The sequence below is a fragment of the Ovis canadensis genome, chromosome 6 (assembly GCF_042477335.2).
Source record: "Ovis canadensis isolate MfBH-ARS-UI-01 breed Bighorn chromosome 6, ARS-UI_OviCan_v2, whole genome shotgun sequence".
In the NCBI taxonomy this organism is placed as follows: Eukaryota; Metazoa; Chordata; class Mammalia; order Artiodactyla; family Bovidae; genus Ovis; species Ovis canadensis.
In genome coordinates this window covers 31,830,508-31,846,486 of record NC_091250.1, presented here as the reverse complement: position 1 = coordinate 31,846,486, position 15,979 = coordinate 31,830,508, and the positions used below count along the sequence as shown (strand labels likewise).

Below are 15,979 nucleotides of genomic sequence, written 5' to 3'. Positions count from 1 at the left end.
CAAGGATCTGGATGAGAGGAATCGAGCTGTAATTTATGCTTCAGCAAGAAGTTTTTCATAAGATAGTTTCAGATGTGCTAATGAGAAAATGAGCCAGATAAAGAAGGAATTGATACTGTGCTGAATATTTCAAGAACCCAGAAACTGAACTGGCACATTAGTAAGAAGCTTTATGGTGAAACTAGAAACAAAGTATAGGATAGGTGATAAAACTTGGCTCTAATTCCTGCCTGTCTATCTACCAGTATGAGTCTCAAAGGACACCCTTAACTAACTTAAAAAGCGGATGTTCCAGATCTCTGGGAAACAAAGTTGTTTGTACATTTCTTTGTCTACTCCAACACCCATAAGAAATATGACTTCAGGTTGTTAGTAAGAGTAGCTTCCTACTGCAGTGGTTCTGGACTTGTGGAGAGGTGTAGGGGTGAATATATATACTATATATATATATATATATAGTATATATAGTATATATATTATATAAATTGTGTATATATAATATATGTATTCAATATATATTGAAATACATTTCAGTATTCAAAATACATGAATAATTTGTCAGAAGTACTCGGTGATTCCAAAAGGTTCTTCTCTCCCATTTTCCATTTGAGTTTAAGAGTCCTTATTCTGTTGAGTGCTAGCTCTAGTCGCTATAATTGCATATCACTGATCTTGGCCTGTGAATAAACTGATAACATTGAAACATTCAAGATTAAAAACATCCAGAGATATTAAATGATTTGCTGTAAGTTTCTGTTAGTAACTTATTGATTTCATATTTTTGTCCTTTATTGACGCATTTGCCCTTTTTAAGTCACAAGTGCTTAATTCAGACATGACTTTAGCAGTGAGTACCAAAGGAGGACACTCTGCAAAGAAATAGCTGTTAAGACTGAAGAGTTAGCTTGCTGGGAAGGTATTTGATGATATAGCACTAGAAATAGGAGCCAGTGCAATGCAAGAGACCAGGGCTCAATCCCCAGGTTGGGAAGATCCCCTGGAGAAGGAAGTGGCAGCTTACTCCAGGATTCTTGCCTGGAGAATTCTATGGACAGAGGAGCCAGTGAACTACAGTCCATGGGGTTGCAAACAGTCAGACACGACTGAGACAAACACATTCACTTTTCACTTTCAACAGAGATGAGTGATTATTTGCAAATTAAATGGTCTATGGAAAGCCAAAAAGATAATATTGGGAATGAAAATTAGTTTTTTAAATGTATATGTTTGATTAAAGTGGAAATTAAAAGTATCAGAAAAGTAAAAAAGTAAAGGTGATAGGCTAGCAATAAGATATTATCATGTTTTTGGATAGGGCTGTGTATATAACTTTGAGAAAGGAAATTTGATGCTGGAGCGGTTCTAGCTCAGCTTTGTATTTTGGCCTAGAGGTACGTAGTCTCCATTGTGATTGATAACAAATGACTCTAATAATCAGTGACCTTAGAAATCTCAAAGAAGTGAAGAAATTAGAAACAGGATAAACCTTGACCAGTATTACTAAGCTAAACACCTGCATGACTTGTTGTTTTCTGTTTTCTGAAATTCCTTTTTTAAAAATTGGAATGTAATTGCTTTACAGTGTTGTGTTAGTTTCTGCTTTACAGTGTCATGAATCAGCCTCTGAGTAGCCTGATTGATCCTTCCTAATAATAACAGTGCTTCTTGCTTTGACGCACACTGTTTTGGCATCCTGTAATATTAAAAAACATCTTTAAAGACAGTGCTAAAACAATAAATTACGTAAAAAATTGTAGTGAATTACATTTAAAATTGTAGCAGTTAACATGATGGAATTTAGAAATATACTGATATTTTTGTAAGACAGGGCATCTATCTTATTAAAAAGGATAGCTTGACAGGTTTTTTTGGAACAGACTTTAAATGGTTATTTATTCTTTGCTGTATTATTGACTTGAATACTGACAGAAAATTTGAATACTTGAATACTCAGAAAAATTTTAAAAGAGTGATCATAGATAAAATGTCTTGATGTTTCTGAATGTGGTTTTTATTTAGAATTTTATATGTTATAATCTTTTCTTGAACAGTACTCATTTTGTCACTGTTCTTAAAATACTTAAACAACATACATGATTTTTGTAATATTGAAACTGAAAATATGAGCAACTTTTACTTAAAGGAGTTTGTTTCAGAGGAAAGTTTGCAAGAAATCTTTGTTTTTTAAGTATATCATTTTAGGTTTTGATTAATTATTTGAAAGTTCTGTTATCAGAGGCATGAACTCTAAACATGTCTGGTTTCATCTGAAAATGGAATGTTTTATACTTACTCTTTTCTGATATGCATTGGTTTAGATAGGGGTAACTATTCTGTCCTCTGCATAAAAACATAAACAATTATTCTTAGTATTTTTAAAAAATAGAATACGTCACTTAGCAGTTCGAATTTAAAATTATCATTTTTATCTTTAGGCTCCCTGGAGATTCACGAACAAGAATAGGATTCATGACCTTTGATAGCACTATTCATTTCTACAATTTGCAAGAAGGATTATCACAGCCTCAAATGTTGATTGTATCTGATATAGATGGTAAGCAGTGAATAAAACAAAACTCTATTAATAAAACAAAATTTTGGAATTAAGCATACTTTATTTTACAATACATCTTGTCATAATGCTGTACAGATAATTTAGCTCATTAGATATTTGTTTTAAAATAATTGCTTTCCTGGAAAGTACTTGAGTCAAAGTTTTTTACACCTATGTATGTGTACTTACACATGCTCACACACACACGTATGATATGTACAGAGGATATATATTAAATAAAGCAATATTGTGCATACCCTTTATATGTATGGACTTAGAAAACTAAGATTTTTTTAATTCGAAATTCTTTTGAATTTATTTATATTTTGGTTAAAATATATGTTTTCCCTATAGATGTTTTTCTACCTACTCCGGATAGCTTACTTGTGAATCTATATGAAAGTAAAGAGGTGAGATTGAATTTTTTTTTTTTTTAAGTATTAAAGTATTTCTGTTACTTCAACTGATTGTAATGTTGAACATGTGTTTACTTGGTATATATTAACATTGCAGTAAACAATGTAGGTAGCATATCTCTTGACTACTCACTTTACAGTCCTCCAAAATGTAGTGGCATATACTGTACTCTGGAATATTTTAAAGAAGAATATTGCCCTTCCTTCTCAGTAATTCAACTTTTAATCTTTGTTTTCCCAGCTTATAAAAGACTTATTGAATGCATTACCAAATATGTTCACCAATACAAGAGAAACACACAGTGCCCTGGGTCCTGCTCTCCAAGCTGCCTTTAAATTAATGTCTCCAACAGGTGGCCGTGTGTCTGTATTTCAGACACAGTTACCTTCCTTGGGGGCAGGACTTCTGCAGTCCAGAGAAGACCCTAATCAGAGATCAAGCACAAAGGTATTTTATATTAGTTGCTCTCTCGTATTCAAGATCATGGCTTCTACCTCTGTCGACTTGTTTAATTATTTGTTAGTCTATTTTTCTAATTCTTTGATAGTAAAAAAAACTGGTAAGAGAGTTTAATTCAAATTACCATTTTGTTGTTGTGTTTCAGTGTGTGCTTTTTAATACTTTGTTTATGAGTCATAGAAATTTAGAAATTATCTACTATAACCTTTTTTTACAGATGAGGAAACAGAGATTAAACAGTCTTGCCAAAAGTTAAATAAATATTTAATGGTAAAGATGTGACTTGGATTTTCTGACTCTAGTGTTCTTTTCTATTTCACAATTGATAAAACTTACTAAATCTGAGATATAATTTAATATGCACATATTAATAAACTTTTAATGAAGGTAATACAAATCATTGTATAAAACTTGGAACAAGGAAGCATATAGATGATCGGTTATCTCACTGTCAGGATAATAGTAGTTAAATACAAGTAATTGCAGTTGGGCATCATACATGTATACTATATTTTTTCATTGACTTTTTTCACTGATGTGAGCAGTTACTCATAGTGAGCATTTTTGGAGGTCCCTAAAAATTCTACAAAAAAGGTTTTTTAGTAAATGTGAAAAACATGATTTTGTTAATTGCCTACTTGCTGTTTAAGAGTGAAATGAGGCTGAATGTCCCTAGGGTTTTACAGTGAAGATTTGGTAAGGGTATTTTAACCCCAATTTAAAATACTCATTTTTGTTCTATAAATAAGTTTTGCCTGACCTCGACTTATATATATGAAGATGCCATTGCAACTAGTTATGAGTATGGATTAAACAGTTTGAATAGTGTTATAAATCTTTAGCCACATATTCAGTTTTTCCCTAAGGTAAATTCCCAGAAGTGAAATTATTGGATCGATGAGTATAAACTGTATTTAAAATTATTATTTTACTTATTGGGATTTTTAATCAACCTGTACTCTTTAAGGACTCTGATCTTCTGGGCACCATTAAGGATTGCTACTTTTTTATTCTTTACCAATTTGCTAAAGAAGAATAGCACTGTGTTTTACTTTTGAATAGCACCATATTTTACTTTTTGTGAAATTGTATTTTTACATTGCTTTTGAGAAAGAAGCTAATTTCAAAATAAACTGGGGACAAGTATATTTTTTAACTCATCAACAAGTACAGCTAGCTTTATCCAGTGCGTTGATCCATCGTAATCCATTATGGAATGCTGAACAAAAGCAAAGTGGTTACTGATTTCTTTGATACAGTTTTGGGGTTTTTGTTCTCATGTAACTTTTAGAAGTATTGTCTATCTGCCTGAGACTCAAGAATTTAAGTGTCTGTTCTGGTTTAAACTTAATATAAAAATCATGCACCATAATTGAAACATTTTCTTGTGCAATGTAGAGAAATAATTAAGAACTTGGAGCCTGGCTTTTGCATTCTTAACTCTTCTCTAGTGCCATCTCCTCAGCTCAAGTGTCTTCATACCAACAAGAAAGACTTTGCTTAATCTGTTAGTCTCTCGTGTTACTGTGTAACAATATGCATGTAATAATTGGTAACAGCACTCATTCTGGAGCCAGACTGCTTGGATATTCCAGCATCTACCACTCAGTAACTATGTAATTAGTCATTTGTTTGCCTCAGTTTCCTCATCTGTAAAATGTTGGTAACTGTGAAATATATATTATTATGAGGATTAAATAATTTAATTATATTAAAACATCTATGCTGCCCTATATGTGCTTTTATAAATGTTAGTGATTATTCTCATAGGAAATCTATGCCAACTACCTAGACATAAAAAAGCAAAAATCCTTAGTTTGATAGGGGGACAGACGATATTCTCTTCCTGATTGTAACAGACAGAAATATATGCATAATTCAAGGTTTTCTAGCTCTTACTTTATGACCTGTTGACTTAGGTTGTACAACATCTTGGCCCTGCAACTGATTTTTATAAGAAACTCGCTTTAGATTGCTCAGGGCAGCAGACTGCAGTGGATCTGTTCCTTTTAAGTTCACAGTATTCTGATCTTGCTTCTCTAGGTAAGAAGATACCATTGTATTAACCTGTTTTTACATAAACATTTTTAGCATATAATTAAATGTACATTCTTTACTAAGAGTTCTCAATTGTTGGGGGAGAAAGACATGTGAATTAGATAATGTCTATGAAAATTACTACTAAACTTTAAAAAAAAAAAAAACCCTAACCCTGTACAAATATAAAATGCTAATCTGGGTTGTTGTTTTTATTTAAATACAATTCTTTTACCATTCTGCTCAACAGTAAACTTAATATATATTATGTTTTATAAATATTTCTTTCTCAGATTTATATATTTATCCCCATTTTTGACTACTGTAGGGGTTTTTTTTATTATAACTTAGATTTCTTCATAATACAGAATCTGCATTGCTGTTGGACAAGTAAAATGTTGTCATTTCAGTAGCTAATACTTTTCCTTTTTCTCTCTAAAGCTTGCATGTCCAAGTATTCTGCAGGGTGCATCTATTATTATCCATCTTTCCACTATACTCACAATCCCTCGCAAGCAGAAAAGTTACAAAAAGATCTAAAACGGTATCTCACAAGAAAAATTGGATTTGAAGCTGTTATGAGAATAAGGTGTACTAAAGGTATGAAATTATAAAAATTATGCTTTATATTATATACTTTTTTCAAAATTAATAAGCATTCATATATTGACAACCTGTGACCACCTTTCATTATCATAAAAAAGATTTTCTACTTGATCCAACTAGCTGTACTGTTTTAAATATTATTATTAAATAATCATTGTTCAATTTTTTAAGTAATTTGAATAAGTAGGCAGAGGAAATGCTTTGCCTTATTAGGAGGAAGTGATTTCAGATGAATTTGAGGAATAGGGAAAATCTTAAGTGAAAATTGTCAAATTAATAATGATCTTTGCCTTCCTCATCATTCAAACAGTCTCTGTTTTATGTGAAAAGTATTGCTCCCCAGTTATCCTTTTGATTCAAAATCAGAGATATTTTTTGTTTAAAAAGTAGCTTTAACCTGAGGTAAAGAGACTAGTGCTACCTCATCTTTTATAACAAGTTTTCTTTTCCCTAGGTCTTTCCATGCACACTTTTCATGGAAATTTCTTTGTCCGTTCCACTGATTTGTTATCCCTCGCCAACATCAATCCCGACGCTGGATTTGCAGTACAACTCTCTATTGAAGAAAGTTTGACAGATACTTCTTTAGTGTGCTTTCAGACAGCCCTATTATATACATCTAGCAAAGGTAATGTTAACAGAAGTGGAATGTAACCTGCCCCAGTAACTCTCCCCTCTTTTCACCTACTGGCAGACTGGGGAGAGTGAACACCAATGGGAAGCAATGGAATTTGTGTTCATCAAATATACATTCCGTTCTTTTTTTTAATACTCATTTTTGAATCTTCAAAGAGTACCTGTTTTGACTTGTGGAAGACTTGTACTCTCAAAATCATATTAGCATAATAACTCAAACTAAATCTGTCTGGGTTATCCTGAGCGTTATTTTTTATCCATAACATGAGAAATTCTCCATGGCACTTAAGGTCTACATGGTCTGTTTTCTGACATTATACCATGTGACATATAATTTAGAATGAGTAATGCTAAGATAAAAACCAGAACTAGTGTTCAAAATATAGTGTATGTTCATAGTCTGTGTTCAGGTTTAGAGAATGTTTAATTTTCTTTAAAACATGTTTATTGTGAAACTTTGTTTTTGCCATTTCAAAATCCTGTTGGTAATTTAATACCATCAAACAATAACTTGAATGATATTTTGACCTATTTGCTTTCTTTGCTTCTTGGCCTAACGTATTTTGCAAACATGGATTCGTCCTTTGACTAGGTGAGCGGAGGATTAGAGTGCACACTCTCTGCTTGCCAGTGGGCAGCTCACTAGCAGATGTATATGCAGGAGTGGATGTACAAGCTGCCGTCTGCCTCCTGGCAAACATGGGTAAGTAAAAAAGTGAAGCGACAGGTGAAATATATTTTTCTATACTAAAAACTGAAGCCTGGGCATTGTTTTACCCTGGAAATTCCTCATTTAAAAAGTATATATATTTTACATTTTCATTTACCACAGTGTGAATTGGGCTGTTCTCATTCTCACGAATTCTTTAGCTTAAAAATCATGTGTGAGATTCATAATCATTAATAGCTGGTAGCATCTCAAGTGTTTTTCAAATGGTAACTTCATGAACTGTGGTACATCCATATGATGGAATGCAACTCGGCAATAAAAAGAAATGAACTGTTGATATGTGAACAGACGTGGATGACTCTCAAAGGCGTTATGCTAAGTGAAAGAAGCTAAACTCAAAGTGCTACATACAAATGATTCATTCATTCAACATTCTGGAAAAGTGAAAATTATAAGAAAGAAGAATAGCTCACTGATGATCAGGGTTGGTGGCAGGAGGAGGATTTTTACTACAAAGGGGCAGCCACACTCAAGGGAACAACTGAAATGTATTTTTCTAACCTAAAAACGAACTTTCTGTTTGTTTCTTAAGTACTGCATGTACATTTTATCTCTTACAGTATTCACTGGCGTCTAATGGTTAAAAACTTTTTCATTTTGGTTGCTTTATAGCTGTGGATCGATCAATTTCCTCAAGTCTATCGGATGCAAGGGATGCCTTAGTGAACGCTGTGGTGGATTCATTATCTGCGTATGGCTCAACTGTCTCAAATTTACAGCACTCGGGGTTGATAGCACCCAGCTCCCTCAAGTTATTTCCTCTCTATGTTTTGGCCCTTCTCAAACAGGTAGCTCTCTATACACTGTTAGATTTAATAAAGTCTTTTGAAATTTTCAATATATAGATTTCCAAACCTAGTTTTTCTGGTGGGGGGTAGGGGATTAAATACTTGATTAGACATTTGCAGCTTAGCATTGGAAGAGTTATAAACAGGAAGAGATGAATGGAAAATGAAGGTATACAAATACATGATGACTGTCATGAAACTGTATGCTCTCACTCGAGCATGTGGGAGCAGCTTGAATAATGGTGTGCGTATAGCACACTCTCAGTGTCTGCTCCTGGAAAGAGACTCCAAGGAAAGGGCCTACTGTTCATTGAGCGTCTTCCCAAGTCTCAGGCACCGTAATACGTGTTATATACACATCATCGTATTTGATCCTTATAGCTGCCTAGAGGTATTATTTTCCCCTTTTTTCTTACGATGTTAATATACCTTTGAGAAGCTAGGTAACTTGCTCACATATCTACCAATTAAATTCTCAGAGCTGAAAACTGAATCCAGGCCCATTTGGTGTGAAGGCTGTGCTTTTCCCATGGCTGATGGTATATATCTGTTTTAATATTTGTCCACTATATTTATGCTTTACTGAAAAATGCGTATTGTTTCTCCATGTAGAAAGCATTTAGAACCGGCACAAGCACACGCCTGGATGATCGTGTGTATGCCATGTGCCAGATAAAGTGCCAGCCGCTTGTTCATCTAATGAAAATGATTCATCCCAACCTGTACAGGATAGACAGATTGACAGATGAGGTATGGTATTGTTTTCATTGTGTTTGAAATTTTTTACTTCAAATTTATTTGAGTGTCTTGATTCTGCATCTAAGATAGTAATGTATTGTTAACAATTTCTTCCATCTGTTTTCCCCCGGTGACAAGAATACATTAAATACAGACGTTAACTATGGATTTGATTGGACAACAGGACCATTAGATAGCATCATGGTTATGGCATTTTCAAAAACAGTTTCATATGGGAAGCGATTCACTTTGTGGATTTGGTTCCATTTCCTACACAGCTGCATTATGGAAGGGCATTTCCATTTGTATTTTGAAGATGGTGGCAGTTCCTGGTGTGATCAGAGTGCAGCTTTGACTATATTGTTGTAAAACTGATCTGGTATCTAATAGTATTTTTAATATGCAGAGATGTAATGTCTTTTTTTCCTTCTCTTTGGAATCAGAAAATCCTTTGTAGCAGATATCGTAGTTGTACTTTTAATATATTCTGACCCCAGAAAGGAAGGAAATGGGCAGATCTTTTTACCTAGTCAGGTTTTTATCTTTTAAATTTGAATACCTTTGAGCATCTTTTAATTTAAATACATTTGAGAGTCTTGATTGTCCAGCCAAGGTGGTATATATTATCAATATAGTTCACCCTTGAGCAGTGTGGGGGTTATGAGCACCAACCCCTGTGCGATTGAAAGGCCACGTATAACTTCATAGTCCATCCTCTGTATCCTGTATTCGGTGTCCACGGATTCAACCAACTGCAGATCATGTACTTCTGTAGTATATATTGAGAAAAACTGCATATAGGTGGACCCGTATAGTTCAAACTCACGTTGTTCAAAGGTCAGCTGTAGTTTTTAGATATTACAAAATTATCAAGTATCATTTTTCAGTATCAGAGCTAGTGGCCATTAGCTTCCAGCCTGGGATAATAGTAATGGAAGGTCATTCACATTCTATCTTTCTTCTTTTCAGGGTGCAATACACGTTAATGATAGGGTTGTACCTCAGCCACCTCTTCAAAAATTGTCTGCAGAGAAACTGACACGAGAAGGTGCTTTCCTTATGGACTGTGGCTCTGTAAGTACCCGTTAGTGTCAAAGCTTAACACTTGCAGCTGGCAAAAGGAGAAACACGGGACCCAGCTCTGTTACCACAGATCAGACAATGAAAGGTGAACGGGGAACTCAGGGGCTATAAATTGGAACTGGCACAGGAGATCAATTTATTTAAGAGAAGTAAAGAGATAAATTCCTTACTTCAAGGAATTTTTCATCTAGAATCATAAAATTTTAAGGGAACTCAAGAATATTTCTAGTTCAACTTGATTTGTTGTCTCAAATGCCGTTAATAATTAAGATTTCAGGAGGTGTCATTGGACAGGGTGGTGGTGAAGGGTGTCAGAATAGGCAGGGTGGCTTCATGAACGATACCTTGTGAACAGGAAAAGAATTCCAATAGCCACAGTACGGGGTGGGGCAGTGGTAGAGGGCAGGGGACACTAGTTAAAGTACAGAGACGGAGATTGAGATAATGGAAGTAGTGGGTAGGAAATATAGTAAGTCATGTATCTTGGTTGAAGCATTGGAGGAAAAGTAAGGAAAATGCTAAGATATATTTTATGAGAAGCTTGAAATTTAAGCAGAAAAGATAGGAGCCACTCTGATTTCTGAATGCAGATTCCAAATGTGCAGGTTACAGGTTTCCTTTTTTACTTTCATGTTAGTTCCCACTTGATTTGAGCTAGTGTACTTTGCCTCGTTTATGCTTGATGATTTTGAGAAAATCAGCTGTAATGGGTTTCCAATTAGGGAGTGTTACTGTGATTTGTTTTGTTTTTAGATTTTTTACATTTGGATTGGAAAGAGCTGTGACAATAACTTTATAGAGGATGTGCTTGGGTATCCTGATTTTGCATCAATACCACAGAAAATGGTCAGTGGCTTTATATAGCTTTAACTTCTTGTGTACTTACTTGTTTAATTCTTTTTTTTTTTTTTTGGAGATATAATGCACATAAGAGTCACCGTTTTAATCATTTTAAAATGTACAATGCATTTGCTTTTAGTATATTCACAGTGTTTACAAGCATTTCCAGTATATAATTTCAGAGCGTTTACATCACCTGAAAAAGAAACCTGTATCTCCCAACTCTTCCTTTCTGTTTTCCCTGGGCAGCCACTAGCCTACTTTCTATCTGTGTGGATTTGCCTGTTCTGGACAGTTCAGATGTATGGAATCACACAATGCAAGGCCTTTTGAGTTTGGCTTCTTCTCACCATGATTTCAACATCCATGTTGTAATGTGTGTCAGTACTTCCCCCCTTTTTATGAGTAGATAATAGTCCATTGTACGAATATATCGCATTTTGTTTATCCAGTCCTCTCTTCCTGGACATTTAGGTTATCTCTACTCTGGTGCTGTTGTGAGGAGTGCTTCCATGAACAGTCTGTGTACCAATGTTGTGTGAACATGTTTTCAAGTTCTCTTGGATATGTAGCTAGCAGTAGAATTGCTGGGTCATATGGTAAACTTTTTGAGCAACTCCAAGCTATTTTCCAACAACTTTAACTACTCTAATTTAAATTATTTTGCTGATAGTAAACATAGTTTTTTCAGTAAGCCTGTACTGTATGTATGTTGATACTAAAGAAATATGATTCTGAAAGCAGTTCTCTATGCTACTTAATGGAAAAGGCCTACCTTATTCTTGGGTATTGTAAATATGCCCTTTCTCCTAAAATTAATATAAGTCAACGTAATTCTTAACCATGTTCGCTATTTGATTTATTTTTTAAAATTTGCCACATTAATCCAGAGTTTATTTCTAAGACTCAACAAAGAAGAAAAATGAGAAAATGATTTGAACAGGTAATTCATAGGTGGAAATTATAGTAGTGGCTATATGGATCAATGTTCAGCTTCATTTATAATTAAGAAAACAAAACAAACTATTAATAACAGCATAGTATTTCTTTCATTTATCAGATTTTGCCCCCTGGTGAAAAATTTGTTTAATTTGACAATAGGCAGTAATGCAGAGGGAATAGGTCAGCAGGCCTATTGATTGGACTGTATACATTTACTAGTCTTCAGGAGGACCATTTGACAATATCTGTTAAAATTAAAATCACACAGCGTATGACACAGTTAATTATTTACGCCTAAAATGTATCCTGTAGATACACTCATGGAAGTATTCATATGTACATATATACTTAAGAGGATATCATGCTTGTATGCCAGGTCTCTTCAGTCATGTCCAACTCTTTGCGACCTTTGGACTGTAGCCCAAGCTCCTCTGTCCATGGGATTATCCTGGCGGGAATACAGGAGTGCATTGCCATGCCCTCCTCCAGGGGGATCTTCCCGACCCGGGGACTGAACCTGCATCTCCTGTGGCCCTTACATTGCTGATGAATTCTCTATTACTGAGCTACCAGGGAAGCCCCAGCAAAACCTATGACTCTATTTAAAAGAATACAATCTGAAAAAGAAAACAATTGTGCATAATATCCATTTGTATTTTCAAAATGTGTTTCTGTATATAATAGTGGCTATGTTATAGATATTTAGAAAATATATGAAAGAGTGTGCATAAAAATGTTTTCCTTGTACTTTTTAAATATTGATGCAAATTTAAATATAATTAACCCAAACTTTTCTGTTTAAATTTTTGTATACTATGTACTTTGGAAAAAACTCATTGCACACATAGAAGAATATCCTTTTTCTTCATTGCAGGTGGATTCTTTACTGTCTGAGCAACCAGGGACGCCCTCAGATATACATGTACACACACACACATATATAAAAGAATAGATTCTTTGGGTCTTTAAAAAAAGTCTTGCATATGGTTTTTAAATATATTTAAACATTCACACTATTCTTTTAAATTTCTTGCCCTTAAATATTAAGGATAAAGGAAACATAAAATTATGTAAGAATGTTGTTATTAGAATAATGTATAATTGTTTATAAGTGAAATTGAAGCTTAATGATAGCCCCTCTGATCTGAATATTTCCTTTAGAAGAAACAAAAAGTATAACACGATTTGAGTAACATACTAATTGTGTATGTTTTATTGACTTGTCTGGAAAAACTATAATATTCAGGTAAAATGTCAGTGGCATACTTATCATTAAATATGTCTTATTAGTCAGAAAACCAGATTTATCAACAATGTAATAAATCTCTTGTCTTTGGTTGCTACTGTGGGTGCTGGAATCGAGTGCTGGCGTTAGGTGGTAGTGGTGATTATGATTGAGTTCTAATACTGCCTAAGTCTATAAGAAAGAAAATGACTTCCTAATTGCATTTTTTGCCAGACACATCTTCCAGAGCTAGACACACTTTCATCAGAGAGAGCCAGATCCTTTATAACTTGGCTTAGAGACAGCAGACCATTAAGCCCAGTTCTTCATGTGGTAAAGTAAGTACTTCTGTAATTTAATTATGAAATTGTCTTATCCTGTCCAATCTATGTGAAATTGTCTGTCTTCAAATCAAATTTTAAGTAATAATATCAGAACACATTCTAGTGGTAGAAGGCTGTTACTTGATTAACATCCCCTATCCTTTTTCGTAAAAGTCCCCACATATTTTTTCTAATGTATAAGTATTCTTTTTAATAATATGCATTTTTAGATAAATATTCCTTTTTCTTTTTCAGAGATGAGAGTCCTGCCAAAACAGAATTTTTTCAACATTTGATTGAAGACCGGACAGAAGCCGCCTTATCTTACTATGAATTTTTGCTTCATGTTCAGCAGCAGATTTGTAAGTGAAGTGAAATAAAATTGAATAAGAAGAAAGATCTATAACCTAGGTAAAGCATAATCTGTCAGAGAAGCACATAGGAAATTTGAAATGAAGGCACTTGTTACAAGAGGCAGTGCGTAGCATAGCACCTTGTCTGAGTCTTTGGCAAAAGATAAAGAGGAAGAAGGAACTTGACAGATTTTTCTTCACCCTAAGTTTGATGCTGATGATGCTGTTTCACCAAGTATATTTTGAATTGGTTTCCACACATTTCCAGAGTGCAGCAGTACAGTTCTCTGTTCATTGCAAGCTGGCAAACTTCTGTAGCTATGTGGGATGATATGTCAATGAAAAATTAGATAAATTCTCTTTTCTTATAATTAATATAACACTTCTGGACTTGAACTCTGACAGGAGATGCCAAAAGGCAGTGGTACCGTGTTATTTGTTTATATGAATTACTTTTTAACAAGGAATGATTCATATTCATTAAATGAATTCAATATTTTCCCTGTAAAAACAATAGAGTTTCAGTACATGAACTATAGAAAAAAATATATATATGATGTATATAAATGTTACATTTGTAAAGAAAATGTAAAAATGTAACTACAGAATATGAATTGCTTAAACTGTGCTGCATTGTTGGATGACAACTCTTTGTCGCAGTTAGAGAATGAGGTTGACTAATGCATATTATGAATTGAGTCCACAAAAGAAACACAAAACTCTTTGTAATTCTGTTAAATCTTTTATGTGGATTTATTTATGATCAGCCTACTAATTAAAAATATTTTGCTTGACAATATGGCTTGGTGTTTTGTGTGTTTATGGTTGGGGAGAATTGGTAGTATTCTTACATCTAGGATTTACTGCTCGAGGAAATGCATTGATACTGTATTTCAACTAGTAATATATGTGAACATGTTTTCATTAATTTGTGAACATTACCAAGTGCTTATTCTCTTTGTATTCAGAAAACAAACCCTACTTTCAAAATATATATGACTGTTAACTAATCATAACCTTAATTTGTCTTTCTTGGTTAAATTAGGCATTCTTTTTCCTTGCACATTCATAGCAAAATTTTTATAACGTGACTATCCTATTTAATTGACTTTTAAGATTACCATCTGGAACTTTGAGAGCGATCTTACTCTGATTTAAAAAAAATCTCGTTTACTAACATTTATTTAGTATAAAAACTGTTAATGATCCACTAGGTTGCAGAATAAAATTTTATTATAAACACTATAAAAGTCCTACTGATGAATTTTGGAAGGGAAAAGGCTCTTGATGTGTGTGATGAGTGGTTTTTCGCTTGTTGGATCTCTTTTCTTTGGATAAAAATAAAAGTACTCTCTCACATTCCCTGCTGGAAATGAGAGGTTAAATGACTCACCCTAAATGACATTACTAATTAGTGACAGAGCTGATAGCAGAAGTCAAATGTTCTACCCACCCACCACCTACTCCGAGCCCAGCCCACCCCCAGCGCTGTGTGTGTCCCCGTGCCCTGCAGCCTCCAGCAGGAGAGAATCTTACTGAATTAGGAGAAACTGCAGTGTTCCAAGGGCAGCTATATACTGTAATTATACAATACGAAGTATCGTGCTTCTAAATTTTTTGTCTTTGGATAGTTTGTTCCTCATTTAATAGGTATTTATTAACACTTAATACTTGCTAGATATTGGTCTAGGCTCAAAACATAGAAAATCCTGATTTCACAGTGCTTACACTCCAGAGTGTGTGGAGGACTGGTGAAAAGAGCACATTTGGATGTCAGGTGTAGGAAATGCAGTGGGGAAAAAATAAGGCAGGAAAAGTACCAAGAATGCTGGTTTTGACAGTAACTAGGGAGGCCCTTCTGAAAAGGTGACCGTTGAGGAGAGCCATGTGGCTGTCTGGAAGGAGAGGCATCAGAGGGTGAATCTTTATGGTAGCTAAATGTGGAAGTTAGCCTTTGGTCACTGTGGTTTTCCCTATAAAAGAAGCACTTGGAGTTATCAGTTGAGAAAGGGTAAAGAGTGTTAGAATCCCAAGAAATAGTCGCGTAGATCGACTGACCAGCGGCTTGCGGTAGGGTTGTCAGGCAGCATGAACTTCAACCAGTTAGCATGCCTCTTCCTTCTAGCCACACTTACTGCTTGGTGGAAGGTTGGATTTCAGTTAGAACAGAAGAGCAGGGGAACTGTGGATGTATACAAGGAAGCTCCTCTGTCATTCAAGTGAAAGGGCTGCAAACCGAGTGATAGAC

General features: G+C 34.4%; 1 protein-coding gene across 4 annotated transcripts in view; it reads left to right on the top strand.

Moving 5' to 3' along the window:
* SEC24B (SEC24 homolog B, COPII coat complex component) overlaps positions 1 to 14,530 on the top strand; it is a 79,543-nt gene extending 65,013 nt beyond the window's left edge. For all 4 annotated transcript variants that reach the window (XM_069592952.1, XM_069592951.1, XM_069592954.1 and 1 more), the window contains 13 exons: positions 2,436 to 2,554; positions 2,909 to 2,964; positions 3,212 to 3,418; positions 5,350 to 5,473; positions 5,909 to 6,067; positions 6,528 to 6,701; positions 7,302 to 7,412; positions 8,052 to 8,227; positions 8,840 to 8,977; positions 9,935 to 10,039; positions 10,802 to 10,894; positions 13,290 to 13,393; positions 13,634 to 14,530. In XM_069592952.1, coding sequence (XP_069449053.1) covers positions 2,436 to 2,554; positions 2,909 to 2,964; positions 3,212 to 3,418; positions 5,350 to 5,473; positions 5,909 to 6,067; positions 6,528 to 6,701; positions 7,302 to 7,412; positions 8,052 to 8,227; positions 8,840 to 8,977; positions 9,935 to 10,039; positions 10,802 to 10,894; positions 13,290 to 13,393; positions 13,634 to 13,748 — 1,681 coding nt within the window. In that variant the 3' untranslated portion in view covers positions 13,749 to 14,530. The remainder of the gene's footprint in view (positions 1 to 2,435; positions 2,555 to 2,908; positions 2,965 to 3,211; positions 3,419 to 5,349; positions 5,474 to 5,908; positions 6,068 to 6,527; positions 6,702 to 7,301; positions 7,413 to 8,051; positions 8,228 to 8,839; positions 8,978 to 9,934; positions 10,040 to 10,801; positions 10,895 to 13,289; positions 13,394 to 13,633) is intronic.
* The last annotated feature ends 1,449 nt before the right edge of the window (positions 14,531 to 15,979 follow it).